This window comes from Buteo buteo, chromosome 5, assembly GCF_964188355.1.
Source record: "Buteo buteo chromosome 5, bButBut1.hap1.1, whole genome shotgun sequence".
Classification (NCBI taxonomy): domain Eukaryota; kingdom Metazoa; phylum Chordata; class Aves; order Accipitriformes; family Accipitridae; genus Buteo; species Buteo buteo.
In genome coordinates, this window is record NC_134175.1 from 49391735 (window position 1) to 49411942 (window position 20208).

General features: G+C 39.0%; 1 protein-coding gene across 1 annotated transcript in view; it reads left to right on the plus strand.

Annotated features, from left to right (window-relative positions):
• Positions 1 to 20208, plus strand: part of ARHGAP15 (Rho GTPase activating protein 15) — a 330235-nt gene that overhangs the window by 13495 nt on the left and 296532 nt on the right. The window contains exon 3 of the mRNA XM_075028952.1: positions 3854 to 4033. Coding sequence (XP_074885053.1) covers positions 3869 to 4033 — 165 coding nt within the window. The 5' untranslated portion in view covers positions 3854 to 3868. The remainder of the gene's footprint in view (positions 1 to 3853; positions 4034 to 20208) is intronic.

Sequence of the window (20208 nt, forward strand, 5' to 3'; positions counted from 1 at the left end):
GCAATAACCTTTCCATTTTCACCTCTGTAATACTCATGACTTCCATATCACATGTTTGAAAGCAAGTCAAGTGTACATTTAGAAATCAGGCGTTTAGGATCTTAACCATTAATCTGCCAGATGTGTAAAATGCCATTTGACTATTTGGCAGCCACCTCACGTCTGTAGTTGGTGTCTGAACTCTGGCTTCAGCTCAACCTGATCCGCTGCAGGGATGCTGTGCTCCTTGCTGGAGCAGGCTTGTCTCCACTCTGAGCATCCCAAACACATGGACCAATTCAAGGGAACAGCAACTGGAAGTGTTGACACACTGAGGCCAATAATTTAATTAAAAGTATGAACCCCTTCTTCCCTCAGTGAGGGCTTTTCAACTCCTGAAGTTATCTGCAAAAGTGGCTGGGTGTGTAGGACTGAACTGATTTTGCTGTCCTGGCCAGAAAAGTGATTTTGTCCCTTCAGCTCAGCGGTGTTTCTTGCCCGAGAAGTAAGCTGATCTACCCACGTCTCCAGCAATTAAAGTTCTTCTTTCTCACATGCAGCGCGATCTTTTTTTCCCCACTCTATGAATCAGTTTTCCCTTCCTGTATCACCCATCCAACCTCATGTCAAGGATTTCTCTGGTACCTCTGCTGCTCCCTGACTTTTTCCCACTCTTATCCAATCTGCTGCTTCTGTTCCGCAGTGACCTAAAATGCTTCCAAAAGGATTTTCGGTGTGGTCCCCTGTCCCCTTTCTCTTAGGTGAATGCCTTAAAGCTATGCTGCCCCTTTGCTCCAGAAACCCTATAAACAACAGGGAGGGGAGCGGGGTAAAGTCTGTCTTTGTTTAATGCCTTTCTCCAGCAAATCAACCGTAGGAGGTTTCAAAACTAAAATTTATATCCAGATGCTAACTATTTGCCAAAAGGCAAATTAGCTAATTATATAATGAACATGGAGTGCCTCACAAGCAGTTGCACAGGGCTTGGCAGCTCTGCCTTCCAAAGTACGTGAAACGAATTCCCCTGCAAAACCGGCCCAAACTTGGCCCTGATGCTGCTAATAACAGTTTGGAAGCACCGTAGCATAAAAGCATCAGGTAGGATCCTTTTTCTATTTTCTGTTAATATTTTATCTGTTTCCTGACTGTCTTCCCCTCTACTATTTTTTTTAAAGTTGATAAGAACTAATGATAATAAAAAAAAGAGGGCAGAGTGTGAGTACCACCAAATTCTTCTTGCAAATGTGAATGCAAGGCCGTTGGGTTTGTGGAGCTCATATTCAGGGTGCCATCTACTGGCATGCAGGACAGATAACGCTGTCAGGAGTCTTAATGGAATTGGGACAGCAAAGGATTTCTACCTGGAAATCCTAAGAGAGCAACTTTTGTAACTTGTACCTTTCCTACATATTCTGCAACGTCTCATTCATATTCTGCAGGATCTCACCATGCTCTACACTAAGACAATTAAATCTGGTGGTGGAAATGTTGAGGTTTGGGTTTTTTTCTTTTTTTTTATGGTGGTTCCTGTAATTTTAGCACCTCAGAAAGTCTCCTTGTAATGCTCTGATGTGTGTGAATTAGTTCCTTTTGGGGGGAAAATTAACTAAGATTCAACAAGATTAGAATAAATGTTTCCAGAAGTCTTTGCAGACCTGTCATCTACTGATTGTGTTCCTACTTGAGATCCAGGGCATGACTTTGTCGTACTATTAAACTTTTTTATAGCACACCATGTACTGACAACACCAGACAGAGCCTACCTAATTAAACTCATAATGCTCCTGAGAAGAGATATGTCAGAGTTTTATAGGTGGGAGATTTCAGAAGAAAATCTGAGAGATGTGCTCCAGCCAAACATTGGATCGGTGACAGAGCCAGTGTTGCTCTCGTCTCTCGAGTCTGATCAGCTCTCCAGCCTGGAGCCTACTGAAAATCTGTTGAGAAGCAATTTTGATTTGATACCAACAAGAAATACAAAATGGTTTGACTCTCCAAGTTTAGAAGGAGGAAAAAAATCATTTCCTAGTTAGAGCTGCTGCAGACCTTATTGCCAAAATGGCAAAGTGTCCCTGCGACATGGGTTTAGCGATGACTGCTCCGAAGGGTGGTGAGAAGTGTCTCGGGGAGGGAGAACACACAGTGCCGTCTACCAAAGGTCCACGTAAAGAGTTTTCCCCGGTGTCATATACCAGCTCTGCAGCAGAAATAGATACGCATACTCCTGAGTAGCAGGAAACAGCTTTAGCCAAATTTTTCTCCTCTCTTTCTGGGGTTCAACTTCTGTAGTGATCCTTGAGTAACTAATTCAGTGCAGGAAACAGCCAACAAGCATAAGCTTTTCTGTTGCTTTTATTAAAGTTAGTGTTTCTCTCATGGCACATAATGTTGATTGAATAATGGCTAATATTGAAGCACTTTCTTCTTCTCCTTTCTGTCTTCAAGAGTGCTCTGTTTCCTCATGTTTCCATATCTCTGCCTGTATGAGTTTACATCCCTCTGAAGATATTCAGAAGCCTTCTGGACATGGTCCTGGGCACCCACTTCTAGGTGTCCTCTACATCTAAAGCAGTTTCCTGTAAGGAATTGGTTTGTCAGGTCCAGGAGAGGGTGAAGCTATGGGAGCTGTGTCCTTCCACCAGCACAACGGCTGTGGTCCTGCCAGAGACGTGCAATAACACTCCTCGTCTCCCTCTGCCACCTTCACACCAGTACCGTATCTTCCTCTGCTCTGATACCTTCCTAGAAGTGGACTTTCTTGAAATCAGGGAATTCCATCTTTTAGAGTCTTCAGAGGTTGGGGAGCTGTCGCTAGAAAAAGTTGTGCTTTTCAAGCCCATTTCAAAAATGCTGATTTTCAACAGTTTATATTGTAACTGCACTTAAATGGATTTCCATTTCCCTGGCTCCATAGTTGGGAAACCAGCAATTCCAGCTTATATAGTATCTCTTCCTTACACATTTTCTCATATGGTTACATAGCAATATAAATAGCAAGTTTTCTTGTGACTCTTACCAGATTACTTCACCCACGATTTACGTAGGATGGTGCCACAGTGAACTAGGGGGAAGGAAAATAGAGCAAGTGTTGTGCATCACTGTCCTGATGTTTTGTACAGGAATTATAAAGCAACTCTTGCTGATGAAAAATGTTTTGGGAATTTGAATAACTAGAACGGAGTTTGCTGAGTTGCACTAACACAGAGAGAGGAGGTTGAACAGCAGCACTGCTAGAGAAGGTAATAATTCTGTACAAGTTGCCCCGGGTCCCTCCAAGGGCTTGAGAGCTGAAGTGTTCAGCCATTTCTTCATTTCAAAATTTTAAAAATGAACAGGGAAATAAAAATCCCATCCATGCCTTTGGTAGAACTGTAAAAAATTAATTTTATTAGACCAGGGTTTAAATTTAGGACACTAGCAGGGTTGCAGCACGGTCCTGTAATGCACTTGTAACATGCATGTATTGAAGTGTGGAGGTAAGATATGTTAATTGGCTTCACAGCATGTCGTTTTCCTTTGCAAGATTTAAAATGTGTAGCGTGAGCAGGGCCAAAGACAAAGTGTAGTGGCTGCCAGCTGGACGTGACAGAGGCTTGCAGGGAGATTACACCATAGAGGAGAATGGCTTTTGAGATAAGGATAATCTTTTACATAAACTAACTCTTCCAAGGCAGTTTGGATGTGTGAGTGATAAGGACAATAATAAAACTACAGGCTGACACAGCTGATAGTTATCCTGGTGTTCAAAGATGATCAAGATCTTGCCAGCAAGATAACTCAGCTTCTTCTCCTGACTACAGTGACATATAACTGGCATTGATACATTTTTGTATGAAGGGTCCCTAGATTAATGCTCTTATTTTATGTTCTTCAGGTCAACCCAGTAACCATGGAAAGGTCTACAACTTCTGATACGGCCTCTGAAAAGCCTAATCCTTCCCACCACAGTACGGGGGCTGTTCAAATGAGGATCAAAAATGCCAACAGTCACCACGATAGACTGAGCCAAAGCAAATCTATGATTCTGTCTGAGAACATGAAAGTCGCTGAGCCTGTAAGTAAAATGCTCCTAATATTTTCTGAGTCTTCCAATTTTTTTTAAAACTACAAAATTATCTTAAGTGGGATTAAGATACTGGTTTCATGATCAGGCCTTGCAAGGAGGGATTTAAGGGCGCTAATACATTTGTAGGAGTAAGGTTAGGCATTAGAATAACAATCTTCCTTCAATGAAAGACAGAATTTGGCTTTGGTGGCCGTGATCATAGCATCTACTCAGCATTTCAACTCTCAAGTGTTAGAGTACTTAAGTACAGCTGCTGTAGAGAATAGCACTTACGGTATCAGTTATAGGTCACAATTTCTCAAAAGGCAAACTTTAAAAGCAGACAAAAGAAAAGAAATGGAAATTACAACTCTGTAAATAAAAAGCAACTTTGTCCATAACAAAAATGGGTCTTGCTGTAAGAATGAATGAATTGTAAAAAGCCAGACACGGAAGTTACTATTTTAATAGTTTACAGAGTTGGAAGAGTTGAGTCATTTTTTATCCATTGCCATTTTTTTTTTTTTAAATTAAATAGTTAGTGATGAACTCTATTGCCAGTTGCATCCCTGCCCCTGTACTCCTTCTGAGATACTAAACAAACTGATTGGTATGAGTCTCCCCTGGTTAATTTTCTTCCATAATGGTGGCAACTTGCAGCTGAGGCCATATGATGTTACAAAATTATTTATGCAATGTTAGCCACTTTTTGGACTCCAGATCCATTTTATTCTCAGAGAATGCAAATGAGGGGGAAAACTCTGTTAGCTGGGGACAGAGTCCCAGGTCTCAGTCACTTCTCACAACCATGCCAACCATTAATTTTTTGTTTTGTTGATGTAATGGATTCCTATGAAATATTCAGCTTTCTAACAAAGTTATTAAATGGAGGAAGCCTACAATAACAGCTGTATTTTCTTCCCTTTTAACTCAAAGTTCAAACTCAAAATTCAGACTTATTTAGAAATACAGTATATTAATTTAGAAATACAGTATTTTAATCATTAATTTCTCTGGTATAGCTTAATTCTTTTCACCTCATAGTTCTGGAGGAAAAAATCCATTTGGATCTTAGCAGCTGATAGAATACTCATTTACCTTCTATTTAAACGATATTGTTTGCCTCAGACACACTGTACATGTTTCTTCCTTTTTATCTGACGTGAACTGTTCCTCCATTACAAACCTGAAACGATGCTTATAGTAATTTACTGGGAATACTATAATGTATTATCAGGAAGAACTGTACCTTTGAAAAAGTTTAAAAGTTAAGTATATTTAATGATGCCTAACATATTTTATTGGCTGTGTTTAACAAAAGGCACTAGGCTGCAGTTGTTTTTGACAAGCATGAAAACATCACAGCATGAGACTGCAAAAGGAATTATGTAGAGAAATTACAAGTGATCCATCTCTCAATGAATTATCCACCTCAATAGCCTGCAGAACTCAGCTACCAATTAACACCTACTTTATTACATGTTGGGATGTACTTAATAACTTTCATGTGTTTATGCACTATTACCTTGACTGATGCCTCTTGTACAATTAGGCATAATTGGCATATCAATATGCAAAAGTTAAAAGGATTAACCCTCTTAAAACTAATGAGCATTTCTGTATCCAGCTGCTAAATGAGACAAAATTAGCATTTTTCACTTTTGGGCAGGATTTTATCATGCAGTTTCTCATTGTTGATATTACCTTGTTACATAACTTTAGTTTTGGGGATAGTATGCTGGACTGTTACAGAGCAAGGGCTCTAAAAAGTTAAATTAGACATAAATATTCACTGCCGCATTCCAATAACCATAGCAGGTACAATATATGTTCATTGGCTGAGAGCTGAAAAGTTGCTTTGTGTTACATTTGTTTAGTAGCTAATTATATAAAAGTGGAATTTTACTGAGTATATGTCATTTTACCAAGCAAACTTGGCTCCGACATAATAGATTGAAAGCTTGCCATGCTACTAATTTCCTTTCTATTTCAATTCTTTTCATCTCTTTTTGCCATGCAGAATTTTCTGACTAGATATTGACAGACTGAAAGTGTTTTGGCGTATTTACTTAAATAAGCCTCTTAAAGTTGTTTGCTAACGCCCAAACTAAAAGCAAAATTCCTGAGGATCCAAACATTTTCAACTACGTGTTTTAAATGTGATGAGATTCAAGCTAAAAGACCAGCGAAATATCAATTGCATTTATCAATTGCATACTGATGTATCTGAATCTGTGCATGTGACTCGTGAAGGATTTGGGGGAAAGTAATGGAGTAGTCTCTGTCTGTCCAAGTGTCTTGAAAAAGCAGGGTCCAACTGATACACACACACACATACGCATGTGTGTGTGTATATATATATATACACGTTTAGTAATCTTGTTTTAAAATTTGTGATGCTCTTTTCCAGTGCACTTATATACACAGTCTTCACTTTTGCATTTAAAAGCATGCAGATCCCTGCTAAAAGACACGTATTACCAGTATGTTAAGTACAGCCAATTATTTTGTGCTAGAAGATAAAAAGGATTTATCCTGATTTTTCAATCTGGAAACTTTCTGTTTTCAACAGTCTGCCTCTGTTTGGATGATGGATATAATCTGTCAGGTATCCACTGATTATGCTTATTTTCTAATTTACATTGACTGACTATTTTTGTCGTATCATCAGAGAGATTTTTCTCTTTAAAAACTAGAAATAGCTAATAGGGGACTCCATATTACTTTTTTGCCACCCATATTAGGCATGTGCACCATACTCTACATTCTATTAATAAATGGGTCAAATCCTTTTTACTCAACTTATGCAAAACCTACTGACTTCAGTGGATTACAGCAATCAGCATTTGGCACAATTTAAACAATCAATAGAAATATTTATTTCTCAAACATATTTGGAAAAAAAAAAAAAAGAACACTTGGGACAATAAAGGGCAAAAACCAGGCACAAAACTAGAAAGATGGCTGGTGATTTATCGAGAAGAAAATACGTAATTTTCTCTGAGGGATTTGTTGTATTCTCAAGCATTTGCTGTGATGCTCGTAAGCACACCTGGGGCTATACATATGAAGGTGGACAGATTATTTTCTATAGTGTGACAAAGAAGGATATGCATCATACATCAGTAGGGCCATATGCACTTGTGCATTTTATAGTAGTGAAGATGCAAATGGGGAATGCATAAGCTAACCGATGCAAAAGCTAAATGTAGATTCTTGGGGGTTTACGTTATTTATTTCGATGGAAATGCTTAAGCTTTGTGCAAAGGTTGAAATTGATAATAATGTAGAGTTTAAAGAGCACAAATCACGAAGCTGGACACAGGCTGTGGTAAGCAAGGGCTCGTTCTCTGCTTAATGTTAGTGTCTGAACTAGCAATGTAAATGAATATTTGCTATTTTCATCTGTTAAACCCCAGGGAAGTGCATTTTGCTTCATTCAGAACAACTTCAAACAATGAAATGTCTTTTTTTATTGGCGTCTATATTAAGAATTAGAACCTATTTAGACATTCCAAAATGTTAATGTATTAGAGCTTTTTCTGATTAGGTTAAACAAGCTGGTAGGTTTATTTATCTCTCTAATACATTATCAGGGAAACGGGAAGCAATCTTCTTTTGTTTCTTACTCCTGTGATCATAGAACACTTGCCAAAGTTATGGCTAGCCAAAAAGACAGAAATAAAATTGCTAAAAATATAAGCCTTCTGTTTAGCAGAGTTTTTGAGCCATATTTTGAAATTGCAGGGCTTGTACATGTTTACTTCAAATCAAGCTTATAGTCAAGTTTGAGGCTTTGTTTTTATAGATTGTCCTGAAGTAGATCCTGATATTTAATTAAAATGACACTAAATCACATTGAATTGATAAGACTTGGCATCTCAAACAAAGGTAATTGCCCGTATTGGTTTTGTACAAAAATAGAGCTGCTTGGAAAATGTGCAGCCAACACAGACTGTCAACTCCATTTATAGATCAATATGTGAAAACCATTGATCAGGCAGGCATGTGTAACAGTAACACTTTGCATTTATTTGTTGTTTTTATACCATGTTAAGGCTTACAGGATTATCGGCTTCCAAAATATTTTGACTTCCTCGTAAATATGTTATCTGTTTAATGTTAATTACCAGACAGGCTCCAGCCCTCTTTTAGAGTATTTTCAGTTTCATTGCTATGGGTAGTTTTAGCTGAAAATGGATTATTTCAATCTCTGAGAGATCATCAGAGCTTCTTTTAGAGTATAGTTTATTTAGGGAAAGTTTTTGAAGATTCTTCTTTTTTTTCCCCAGTTTTCTTTTTTCCTGGAGGAAAAAACAAATCTTGACAAAATATTTCTAAAAGCAGAAAACCTTCTCCTATCATAGTTGTATACATTTGAGGTGGTGGTGGGAAAATATTCTCTTTATTGTGTTCTAATAGTAACTGCCCAGGCATTATTCTCTGCAAATTTTATCGTCATACACTAGTCCATTATAGAGGCATCTGCTTTTATCTCTGTAAGGAAATAGCTGTGTTCCCTTCAAGGTGTTGCACAAATCATAGAATAGCACTGGGACAGGTGCAGAAAAAGGTATGAGCCTCCCATGACAGGTGTGGTAATTGTTAATAAATGCAAGCTTACACCTTGTTCGCTCCAAATATTTCAGGGTGGGTATGAAAGCAGTGAGTCCATAAACACAGTCCAGTTTTACTTCTTGAACGTGAATATTGTCCAAGAAAAAAAAAAAAAAAATCTGCTGAGTAACATTAGTTGTTCTCCTTTCTAGTGCAGGAAAATGAGAAATGAAGTGTGTCATATGTGCCCTTACTGTATTCGAACTAGTTTTGTGCTTTGAAAACCTAGATCTGCTCTCTGGTGCGTGTGGTGCCTGCAGACTGACTCGTTCGGCCCTTGACTCCGGATTTTCAGCCATTTCGTGTGCGGGTCCCACCTGAGGAGCTGCTCCGGCTCCGGGGCAGGGGTCCTCAGCCTGCACTGGGCACCGCTCCCAGATGTGCCCCTACGTGCTCCTCTATGTCCTACATACCATAAACTCCTTTGACTTAGAGGCTGAAAGTAGAATATGAATGCATTAGAGTATTTTAGGGTTCAGTTTACCTTCAGTGAGCAATTTTTCTCAATGGAGCAATGCAAGTTGCCTCGCAACCCTTTTTCAGGATCAACATTTTGTGTGCAGGCGTATTTTCAGGCTCCGAATGAGTCTTTTGTTTTTCTGAGTAATTTTTTTCCTTTTTTTTCTTATATATGCCCTGTGAGAAGGTACTCTTTATTATATATTTGTATTATAGCACTTCAACTGAAATAATCTTGGCTAAAAAGGAAGAAGTTAATTTTATTGTTAAACTCCCCATTTATTTCTCCTCCAAACATTTTCACTGTACCATTTCGGCTGCGTAGCTTGATAGGCAGCATCATAATGAGATCATAGAAAAAAGAAATAACCAGCACCTATTTCTTCTTAAAAGCGAGGATAAATTCATTTCAGCTCTATTAAGGGAGTGGTGAATGTAACTGGTTTGGCTTCCTTGTTAAACCAAACTGAAGTTCAGACGAGATATTATATGAGTCGGAATTGCTGATTTTGACTTTTACTCAGTGTGACAGAAGGGTAGAAAAAAGGTTCAAAAACCTCCAGGTTTTTTTTCCCTTTTTTTTTTTTTTTCCCAATCTTACATTATCTCATGCTGTGAAAATCTTTACTCTATTTACCAAGCACAAATTAGTCTTGCCAAAGGTTCTGAAAGTTTGCTACTTCAGCTTAGATCCTAAAACTTCAAAGAGAGATGCAACTCCACAAATTAGTGTATGTATGTGCTCTGCCATGGCTATTTTAACTTGAACTTAACTAAATTCGTTTATAATTTAGTGCTGATTGAACGCTGCCATAAACGTACACGGGATACATTTTTTAAAGTTAGTCTTCTGATTACTAATTTGAATAAAAAACTCTAACCTTGTTAGCATCTGGACTTATTTTCATAATAACAACCCCTTCAGAACCTACAAAGTAATGAATAATTGACAACAAATGAAATGTTTTGATAGTTGTCGGCACAAAGCATGTTTAATGTTTTGTGTTGCTTCCTAGCTAATTATGTAGATGACACATTTGTCAGACCTTGACTGCCATTAGAAACGTGTTTCCAGAGGGGAGAAAAACAGGCTATTCATAGAGTAATTAACTAGAATGCTCAATGACCTGTGAGAGATTCAAATGGCTGCCAGTTCAGACATTGTTTTGTTACAGAAGCAGAGGGGTAATTAAAATTCCAAATTACAGTGCTATGATGAAGCATTTGTTTGTTGACAGTATACTCTTACTCTAGTTTGTTAATTCTTTTTTAAATTGCTTCTAATCCATTTTATAGCTTTAGGAGTTCCGTCTTTGAATTTACTGACAACTAATATTATGGTAAATTGTTCTTCGGTGGAGTACTGCGGGCTTGGCAGTTTCATGGGAGCACAAGGTGGGTGGGATAGAATCGCTGTTCTTTCCCTAAACTGACATACCATGTGCTGTCATCGAGACGCGGCTAACGCGGCACATCTTGTGAAATGATATGTTCATAATTCTGCGTTAGGGAAGATGTCTAGTTAGGGGAGGAAATGGTTCAGATGAAGTAATAATAATCAAACAAATTGAGGAAGGTGTCCTAAAACGTTAGAGGGAAAAGCCCTGATAGGTTGGGGTGAGGATGACCGTGGGTTAGGTAAGCACTTCGGGAAGCTGAGGTCTGCTCGATAACAGAGAATCGGAGGACAACCGCTCGCATGAGGAAATCAAGCACAAAATATGAAGAACGGGGCGTTTCATGAGACTCGACCGTATCTTTGCCGACGCCCTTCGCAGGCAGTAAGGGACACGACAGGAGAAGACGTCTTTTCTCCTATAAACGGGGACTCTTTGCAAGTCCAAAGTGTTAAAGTTCTCTAAACAATGAATCAACCGCGAGGCCGAGCGAAATATTTATTTACTTTGCCAAAAGTGAGAATACGGTTTTGTTAAAGCGATCTGACAGAAGTAACATGGTGTTTGATGCAGGAGAGCTGACAGCGGCATGGAGTGAGCGCTGATTATCCTGAAGACACTGTCAGCTAGGATTGATTTCCACTTTCTCCGTTTATGTAACGGTTCCTGTAATACAGCTGACCCCAAATCACGTTACCTTGTCATTTCCCTGCACGGATCAAGAAGAGATGAGCTGAAAATAGCTAGGCACTGACCTTGAACTTGCCAGAAAAGTGAGAAGTGACAGTGGGGGAGCGAGCTGCAGCCGGCGGTCCCCGCACAAAGGCGCGGGCGGTTGCTCTGCGGTTGCGGCAGCACAAGGGGGCAGAGCAGCACTAGAGATTACAGGTGAAGCAGCTGATGCTACAGAAGCAGGAGGCTATGCCAAATGGCTTGGCTTTTTTTCTTTTTTTTTTTTTTCTTTCCCCCCCCCTTTAAAAATTGGGGAGATGCTAGCTAGAAGAGCGGCTGACTCCCAAAGGTTGACGTTGCCATCAGCCGGCGCTTGAAAATACAATTCTTCGAAGCGGCGCTTAATAGTGAAATACCTTCCGAACGGAATGCATTGCTAGGAAGTTTTGCATCCTCGCTGTGAATATCTCCCCGTTGTTTTCCTCGTATCTAGTGAAAGAATGCAACATTTGTATTATCATTAATAGAGTTGTCTACAATTTGGGGGAGGTTTGACAAGACCAGCACGTTCCTCAAAGCCTGCAAATCCCTTCCATTTTCATAGAAAGCATGGTGTAAATATTTAAAAATATTTTTAAGCTGATAGGACAAAGTGAAAAAGGGTAAAAAAAATAGAGAGGGGTGGTTTTTTTCTTCAGATGTGGCATTTCTCTCTGTCATAATGTATAGCTTGGGGGAGGGGGGGAAGAAAACTTAGTTGTGAAAATATTATTTAATTTGCCATCTAAGAACCATGCTCCACTTCTTTTGTTTCACATTTTCTTTTCATCTGGGCTTGCCTCTTCACAGCCTTTTTTGTCTCTGAGGCTGGCAGTAGCTGTGGAGACAGGAGAGGCCAGTGCTGGCTCTTCTCAAGGAGCCCGTGCTTTGGGATGTTCCCCCTTGGGGCGAGAGCTTGGGGCAGGCCCGGGAACACTGTACTCCCCCTTTAAGGTGTCTGCCCAGAGTTCCCACCTTCACTTGGTGACACCAAGGCACGTGTGCCTTCTGGAAAGGCGATGATGGGCAGTCCAGCCCAGACCCTGCTCTTCTGCCTAACCAGTTGATGGGTCCCTTAAAACGCGATCCTTTGCCTCAAGGGAACATCAGATGCTGCGGTGCAGGGTGGTTTGAGCACTCTTCCCTTCAATCCAATGCTACCTACTGTTCGCTCGCCCTTTTAGGTATCTTTGGAAAAGCAAAACAGTATTGCATTTCTTTCCACTGGTGAATCCCTTTTTTGCTTCAAGATATTTAGAGAAGTAAGCCATGGTTTTCCAAACTGATAGAAAAGCAGATAAAGAAACACTCAGAAAATATCTTCTGGGGTAGTGTTAGTAGTTCTTCAGAAAACGCAGGGAAATGCAAGGGGTAAATACATATTTCTTCTTTTGAAATTATTGATTTTACTGTCACCTATAGAATACTAGAGGAAGTCTATGCTAATGTCATTTTTGGCCTCATCACATAAGATGTGATATCTCGTTCAAGAGCAGAGAACAGGTGCTGACTGAGGTTGTCATTTCCCAGTCGTAACTGCTGAGTGGGGCTGTGTAACCAACAAGTTTAGAAGGAAAAAGGGAAAAAAGACACTCCTCCCCCCCCTTAATTCTTTCTACCAACAATGTGCAAAGATTATGAATTTGATGTAAATGAGTCAAATTTTAAGAACTCCAAATGTTCCTTTCCTTTGTCTTAGCTTGTTCAAAGCCAAAGGACAATCATTGGGTTGGATCAAGTGCTTGTAGCTCAAAACTTGCTTGTTCCAAAACTCTGCAAAATGTAGCCTTTCAGCTGTCCTCGTAAGGCAACTGAGCAGACTAAGAAAACCTAGACATGAGATTTTAACCAACCAGAACCCCCTGAATAGTATTATTTTCTGTAATTTAACATCTAATTCAAATTGCGACGATCCCAGTGCTTTTGTATCATCATTATTTCATAGGCCATTCCACACATCCTTGTGTTTTTTGCTAGTAGGAAAAACTTATTTCCTGCATCTGGTCTGACTGTGCTTCTCAGGCTTCTAATTTTTCTGCTGTTTTATCCTGTAAACAGTGGCACTCAAATATATAGACATGTTAATGATACCGAAGTTACTACCCTGATGCTAAATGTCCCAACGCCCTAAAAAGCTACACCTCTGCTTCAGGAATGAGATAGCAACATGCCATGATGTTAGAAAGACAATATTTTGTATATGTAATATTTCACTTGCCTTCCATGGTAGCCTTCTGTTGTATTTACTTATTGCAAGCAAGTGGACCAGGAACTGGATTGGAATTTGTCATGTTTCCCTGGTCCCAGCTTGGACATTGGCCTGCCAAGAGATTTTTAATCCCTTCTTCTGTTTCTCTACCTGTAAAATGGGGCTGAGGATGATGCATAGCTCCTTTGCACACACTACAGGGTCTGCCTCAGAGCTGGGTCGACTGTCACGTTTCAATCACGCTCATTACATTGATAATTCTATTCTTATCGTATTAACTCTGTTAATTGAAATAGAACTATTCCACAATTATGCTAGTGTAACTGAGAGGGAAACCTGGCCCCAGGTCCTGTACGTTTTGCTTATCTATATTCTCTGTGCTTCACTGTTTCACTATTTTTCATCAAAAAAAGTCTTGTTTTGGCTTCATCATTAATCAGTTCTGTTCCCTTGATTCTACACCCACGTGCTTTTAGTGGCATTAGGTTTCTCTGAAGGCTTTCATGTTTTATAGTCTATATTTCAAAAAGTATGCTTAAAAGTATTGTTTAAAAGAGTCTCTTTGGCAATATGTGTCAGTGCACACCGTGTCAAGGAACATAAGCTGTGGAATTATATTCCTCCTACGCTATTTTTATTAAGTACTGTATTACGGCTAAATTGTGGCTTCTAACACGTTTCCTTTCAAAACGCCGTAAGATTTGAAATATGTAGGTACTGAAACTGAGATGATATCAAACTTCCCGTAGCTAGTCTTGGGCACCTGACCTGCATAGTTTCCCACAGGGGAAAAGTAAGCTCCATTTCTTTAAATTTCCAATGAGAAGGGACATGTGTCTCCTTGCATTGGAGTTACATTATATCACATCATGTGACACAAAGTGACCCAATGCAACATGACAGGAGAGGTAAAGAACCAGGGTTTTTTTGTTTGTTTTGTTACTGCAGTGAAATAATTACACTACCGATGCAATGCAATGGGGATCAAATTATTTTGTGCATGCCCTAAATACATGGGCTACTGCACAATACATGGACATGCTTACTAAATGTTGTTTAATGCACTGAGAAGAGGTTTTAAAACAGACAGTAGAGCGTCCTTGTTAGGCAATGTGCCTATTCTTAGACAAATAGTTGACAACAGCATTCCCCTGCCCTAAATCAGATCAAATTCCCTTTGAAGTCAGCCTTTTTTTTTTTTTTTTCAGGATCTGATCCAGTCATGTTAACATGGTGATATTTTATTTTCTGTTTGATTTCTTGTTTGGTGAGGTTCATAGTCTTTATGGAAATAGGTCTTGATCATCTGTGATTTTGTGTTTATGGGTATACATGCATACATACACAGCCATGGCAAGACTGGAATTGAAACCTTCCCCCTTGAAGAGCCCAAGACCCTACATCTTGGGAGAAAGAAGGAGCTTCATTTTTCAGTAGAAAGCCTGGGGAAAACAGGAAAAAAAATTTTTTTCTTTGTATTTTGGAGACCAATACTACTAATTTGTGTTTATTACTTTAGGACAGTACTGAATATGCCTAAACTTTAGAAACAGTTATGCCTTTCTTTTCATGATTATTGACTGTCTGAGCTGCCACATATTCCGGCAGTTACAGTAAAAAGTTGCATTTAAGAGTATAGCCAAATCCCAAATAAAGAAAAAAAATGTGCTATCCTTTCTAGTCTCTGAATCTTCTCCCAGTTTTGGAATCAAATTTGAATGATTGCGAAATACCCTATCCCATTTTCCCTTACTTCCCTCCACCCCCCCCGAGCTCTGCAAGAAAGATTGTTTTCCTGGATATTTCATCCATGGCCAGAACTGGAAGTACTGCAGCTGTGATGAGCGAATCTGTTCTCATGACATCTCTAGCCCCAAGGCAGGTAGAAAACCCAGATGAGCATCCAAACTCTTGTGTGTTTATTTGGACCAAACCTGGGGTTTGGACCAACTGAGCTTCACATCAGCAGTTCTGTCATCTTTAAGAGCTCATTCTTCTTGATTGTGGTCCTGAAGTCAGACTCTTACTTTATAACCTCATTACACACAAAAAACAATGTTTAAAAATTAAAGTGCCAGGTGCCAACTCTTTTCAGTAGTTGGCTACTTCAACTTTGAGCTTTCCATTTTTTATCAGCAAATGATAAACTGAAAATTCAGTGTTCCCAGTTTAGATCTTTCTCAAAATTAAAGTGTAAATCTAAAGTGGCCACCTGTAAGCACTAAAACCTGAAGACATTTGGACACAAGTTAAACAAATTGTTTAAAAAAACTGCCAGTTGCATCAGGTTTTAAGAATAACTTTGCAGGCAAGATCCAAAATTTGTGTTTTAACATTTTCAGGCCTGATTTTCTTTTAGGGGGGGAGTGATTTTTTTTTTATTTTATTTTTTTTTTTTTAAATCAAGACATTGAAGAGCTGGGAAAAGAAATAACGTGACTGTAGATAAAGTGTTGCAGAAGAAGAAGGATGACACCACCACGCAAATCTCAAAAGCCTGGGAAAGGTCGGGGCGATGGGCTGGTAGTTGAGAAAAGCACAGAGCAAGGAGAGAGCCGAGGGATTTGGAGGCAGGTGGGCTGGAAGAAATGGGGTGGGAAAGGGAAATTTGCTGCAGCTGAGTGGAGCTGTGGGCCCTGGCTGGAGAAAGGGTCGTGCTCCTGGTCTGCAGTGCTGGTGCTTTGCTAGCAGCCTGGGAAAATGCTCCTCATCTAGTCTGTGGTTTAGCTGAAAGCTAGGCAATGCACGTCCAGGTAGGTGTGGACTTCTACATACGGTGGTTTGTAGGAAATCTGTAATGGCACTGAATTTGGCTGAAATTCCTAATCCTCCGGTCTTGTGGGTCGTATGATTTTTACGATGATCTGAACGAGAGAGACATCCTAGTATACTCTGAGCACATTACGCGCCCGTGCACCGCCAGTTCCTTAAAAACTGCCGTTGTTTTCCAAGAATGTCTTTTGAATTTATTTTTTTCTTCCTGTAAGTTCTTTCATGGTTTTACGGCAGATGAGCCCGATTACATGAAAGTTTACCTTTAAAATACTTCCCATTTATCACACAGTTTCCTTACCTAGAAAATCCCAGTGCAGCCACTGCTAATGTTTGATAAGATTTGTACCTGGTAGATTCTAAATTACATTAATGCGTAAAGCCGGCGATGCCAGGCTCCCTATTGTTACAGTTATTAAAGCTGTAACTGAAATGATATCTTTCATATTGATCTTCAGCTAGCAGCTCTTATCCAGAAGCTTTGTTTCACATTAAAGACACTAATGATTGTCTCCACAAAATGAGCAGCTTAATAGTTAGAAAAAGTTAAATGGAAAAAAGAAAAAAACTTTGATAGCCACCTTTGATAGCTCTTCATTCCAACATCTCTCATAGCCACAAAGTGCAAGCCAAGCATTAATAGACCTTTTAATAAAATGACTTAAAAGAAATCAATGGGATTTCTCACAAAGCCTAATTTCCAGCAAGTTATATTATTTAAATGTTTGTATTCCTTCTGAACAGCTCATGTCCTCCCATAGCTACCAGAGTTTTTCCTGGAATTTCTCAGGGTATCTTCCTAGGCTTTTCACTTTTTATTTTCAGGGGTCTGGTTTTGATTTATTCCCTTATTGAAATTTTTAAAAAAATGGGGAAAATATAAGCCCTGTACTCTGCCAAGGCTGGCAAAATTTCCTGAAGACACTGAGACAACAGCAAAATGTTTATTTGTGGGGTGGAGGGGGAAGTCTAGTTAGATATATGCTAACTTAAGTACATTTTTGAGTAGTCACAGGTACTTTGGTTCCTTCACGGACTATAAGAAATCCTTCTCTTTCCTTACCTTCAGGGGAAACTGGTATATCCTACCAGTACAGCGCTCTAGCTGCACTTGTGATAAATGTATCTGCAAGACAGGAGGCTTTGGCTTAGGAAGGGGTTTGTGGGTGAAGAGAATATTATTGCACTTGCTTTTTTTTTCCTGGGACTTTTGGGTGAGTTTTCTTTTAGTTTTTAGTTTGCTTGTCTGTTTTGGTTTAGGGTGAGGAGCAGCTACTGGATTTCCTTTTGTATTTAACTAGATTCCACCCCCCCCCCCCCCCCGCCTTGATTTTTGGAGTGCAACATAAGTGTTTTCCATGAGGTCATGTAGTGTAAGCGGAGAAATACAGGTGAAATCTTTATGTTCTCCTAGCTCATTTATTGTACTTGATATGTGACGTGTATCTATTTAAAGACTGGTATCCAAGGGAAGGACTTTTTTTTTTTTTTTCTTTGATGACCAGCAGCAAACCCACAAATCGTTCTATTTGCAAAAACCAGGTCATATTTATTATTTCACATCAACAGAGGTATAGTATGCTGGCAAGGTAGAACATAAGGTATCAAATTAATTTACACTGCTATAAACTGTAGTTCAACAGAGATGATACCCTACTTGTTCACTGTGGGATGGCTTTTCCCTGATAAGCTCTAGTCAATCCACAGCAATGATTAAGTCAAACACTTCACATGTTAAATGTTAATATAAGAAATCATGGGGGTGAAAAGAGAGAGGGAAAGGAAAGAAGATCACGGTGAGGAAAAAAAAAACCCAAACCCACAAAATGACAACAGAAAAGAGTAGACTATGCAGAGGTTTGCAGCTACAAAACTTTTCCCTCTTTTCTCAATATCACATGGGGATTCAGCCCTTATTTCTGTCGCGTTTTTCCCAGGCCGCAGTGGAAGAGCCTGGATTAAGCTAATGCAGGGACATGTTTTGGCCGCTTATTATTTATTACAATTTTAGTTCCAGGTTTCAAAAACAATTAGGGAAACTGCTTAATAGGAAAATGACTCTAATTACTTGTTAATTGAGGTTATCTGCTTCACATTATTCAAAACGTAAATTGTGTTGACACTTGTACCCAGATATGATTACTTAATAAACAGACTGAAAATGCATCGTGAATGCACACATCCCCAAAAAAGAGGTGTTTTATTTTTCAACTCTGGTTTGCTCATCTGAAAGATGTTAAAAAAAAAATATGTATTAAGCTCAGTTATAGCATGTTAGTTCAAAAGTATAAATTATATGCTTCAGAGAGTGAAAAGATGGAGTACTGAAATTTAAAAGTAAAAGAGTTTATTAAGCTTACATATATTATGTTCAGGTAAGGTTTACACACAATAAGAAACAGTGCCACATACAGTATGGTGTTACCTCCTGAATAAATAATTTAGTTGATAAATCAAGTATCTGGATCAAAATAAAATACCAATGTTCATATTTGTCATATTAGTATTTGCTCTTGTGTTTGCTTTTTGGGGATCTACAAAATGAGGAGGAGTGTTATTTTTTGAAAAACAAACTCCTTTGGGGGTGAGAGAGACAGGGTTCTGAACAAGATTATATTTTCTAGAGCAAGGTAATTCTATAGTTTGAGAATAAAACCAAAGTATCCCCTTTCCCTTTTACAATAGTGTGCTCTGGGACCTCTATTTTTTTACAGAAATATACAATCCCTATTTCTAAAAAAGTCTTAGGCCACGTTTTAGATTTCATAGTAACTGAATGACTCATGACATATGAGGAAATCTGTGTATTTGCTGGCCACGTCAGTGTGGGTAGGATCAACCATTTTTAAAGTATTGGTTTTGGGGGTTTTAATTTTTTTTTTTTTTAAATGTAGCTTGCAAACATCATAATTTCCTTGGAAAAACAAAAATGTTAAAAAAAATAATAAGGAAAGATGAAAGGTAACATTTTTGTTCTAAAGACGTGGCGAGAGAGATTTCCCTGTTTGAAATGAGAGAGACACCTTGGTTCAGGCAGAGAAGCTGTGATTTCAGCCTCGGAGTCCATTTCTGTGTCTTGGACTCTGGATTATCAATTGCTGAGGCGTTTTTGGAAATGAGAACCTCCACAAGCCACAGTGGTCAGGCAAGGAAAGGGGGAAAGCAGGAAGACTGTGGAGAGTGGAAAAAAGTTAATTCTTCAGATAAAAGGAGGCTGACTGCACACTTCACGGGATTATTTATTTCTTAGTATGCAAGCCTAACTCTTCCACCTTCAATTTTTGGACTTGTATTTTCCTTAGCTGAATATGTCTTTAAGGCATTTCCTACAGAAATACTATTCCTCTCTCCTACTTCAGATTTTGCCAAGAAATGAGGGAAAGTTGCAAAGCCCACAAGGATGGAAGTTTTAGAGCTGTGTTTGTGCCCATTAATTTTCTCTTCTATGATATTTTCCCATTTTCACTCTGTTTGACATTGAGCCTGAGCTTTGTTCCTGACTTGTAGCCTATGGCAGTGGAACGGGGAGATGAGACATCACGGAGATGTAGAGCACACATAAAAAGAGAAGATGTGTAAAAACTGAAATGACATGGCAGCTGAAGCAGCTTGTTGCTCAGCTTGGTTGCATGTTTGAGTGGAGAAAGCGAGGTAAATTGTGATATGTAAGAGAATAACACTCGACAGGGTGTATGGTTGTAAGGTATATGGATGCTCAATCATGTGGTGAGGCAGAAGGCTAAAGGACAAGCGCCTTCAGTATCCACACAGTCTGTAGATATCCGTATGACCTACAAAACAGAGGGTGTTAGGCTCAGAAAAATATCACTTACAAAGCATATGCAAGCAATTTTAAGAAAAAAGTCCATCTACGCCATTTGACTACCTCTTAATCTTTCAGTAATTATTAAAAGAATACAGTTGAGGGAAAAAAATTCACTATTGCACACTTCTGTGTGCATTTGCACCATAAATAGCTGAATTTTCACAGTAGTATATACCCAAACAACCATTTCCAC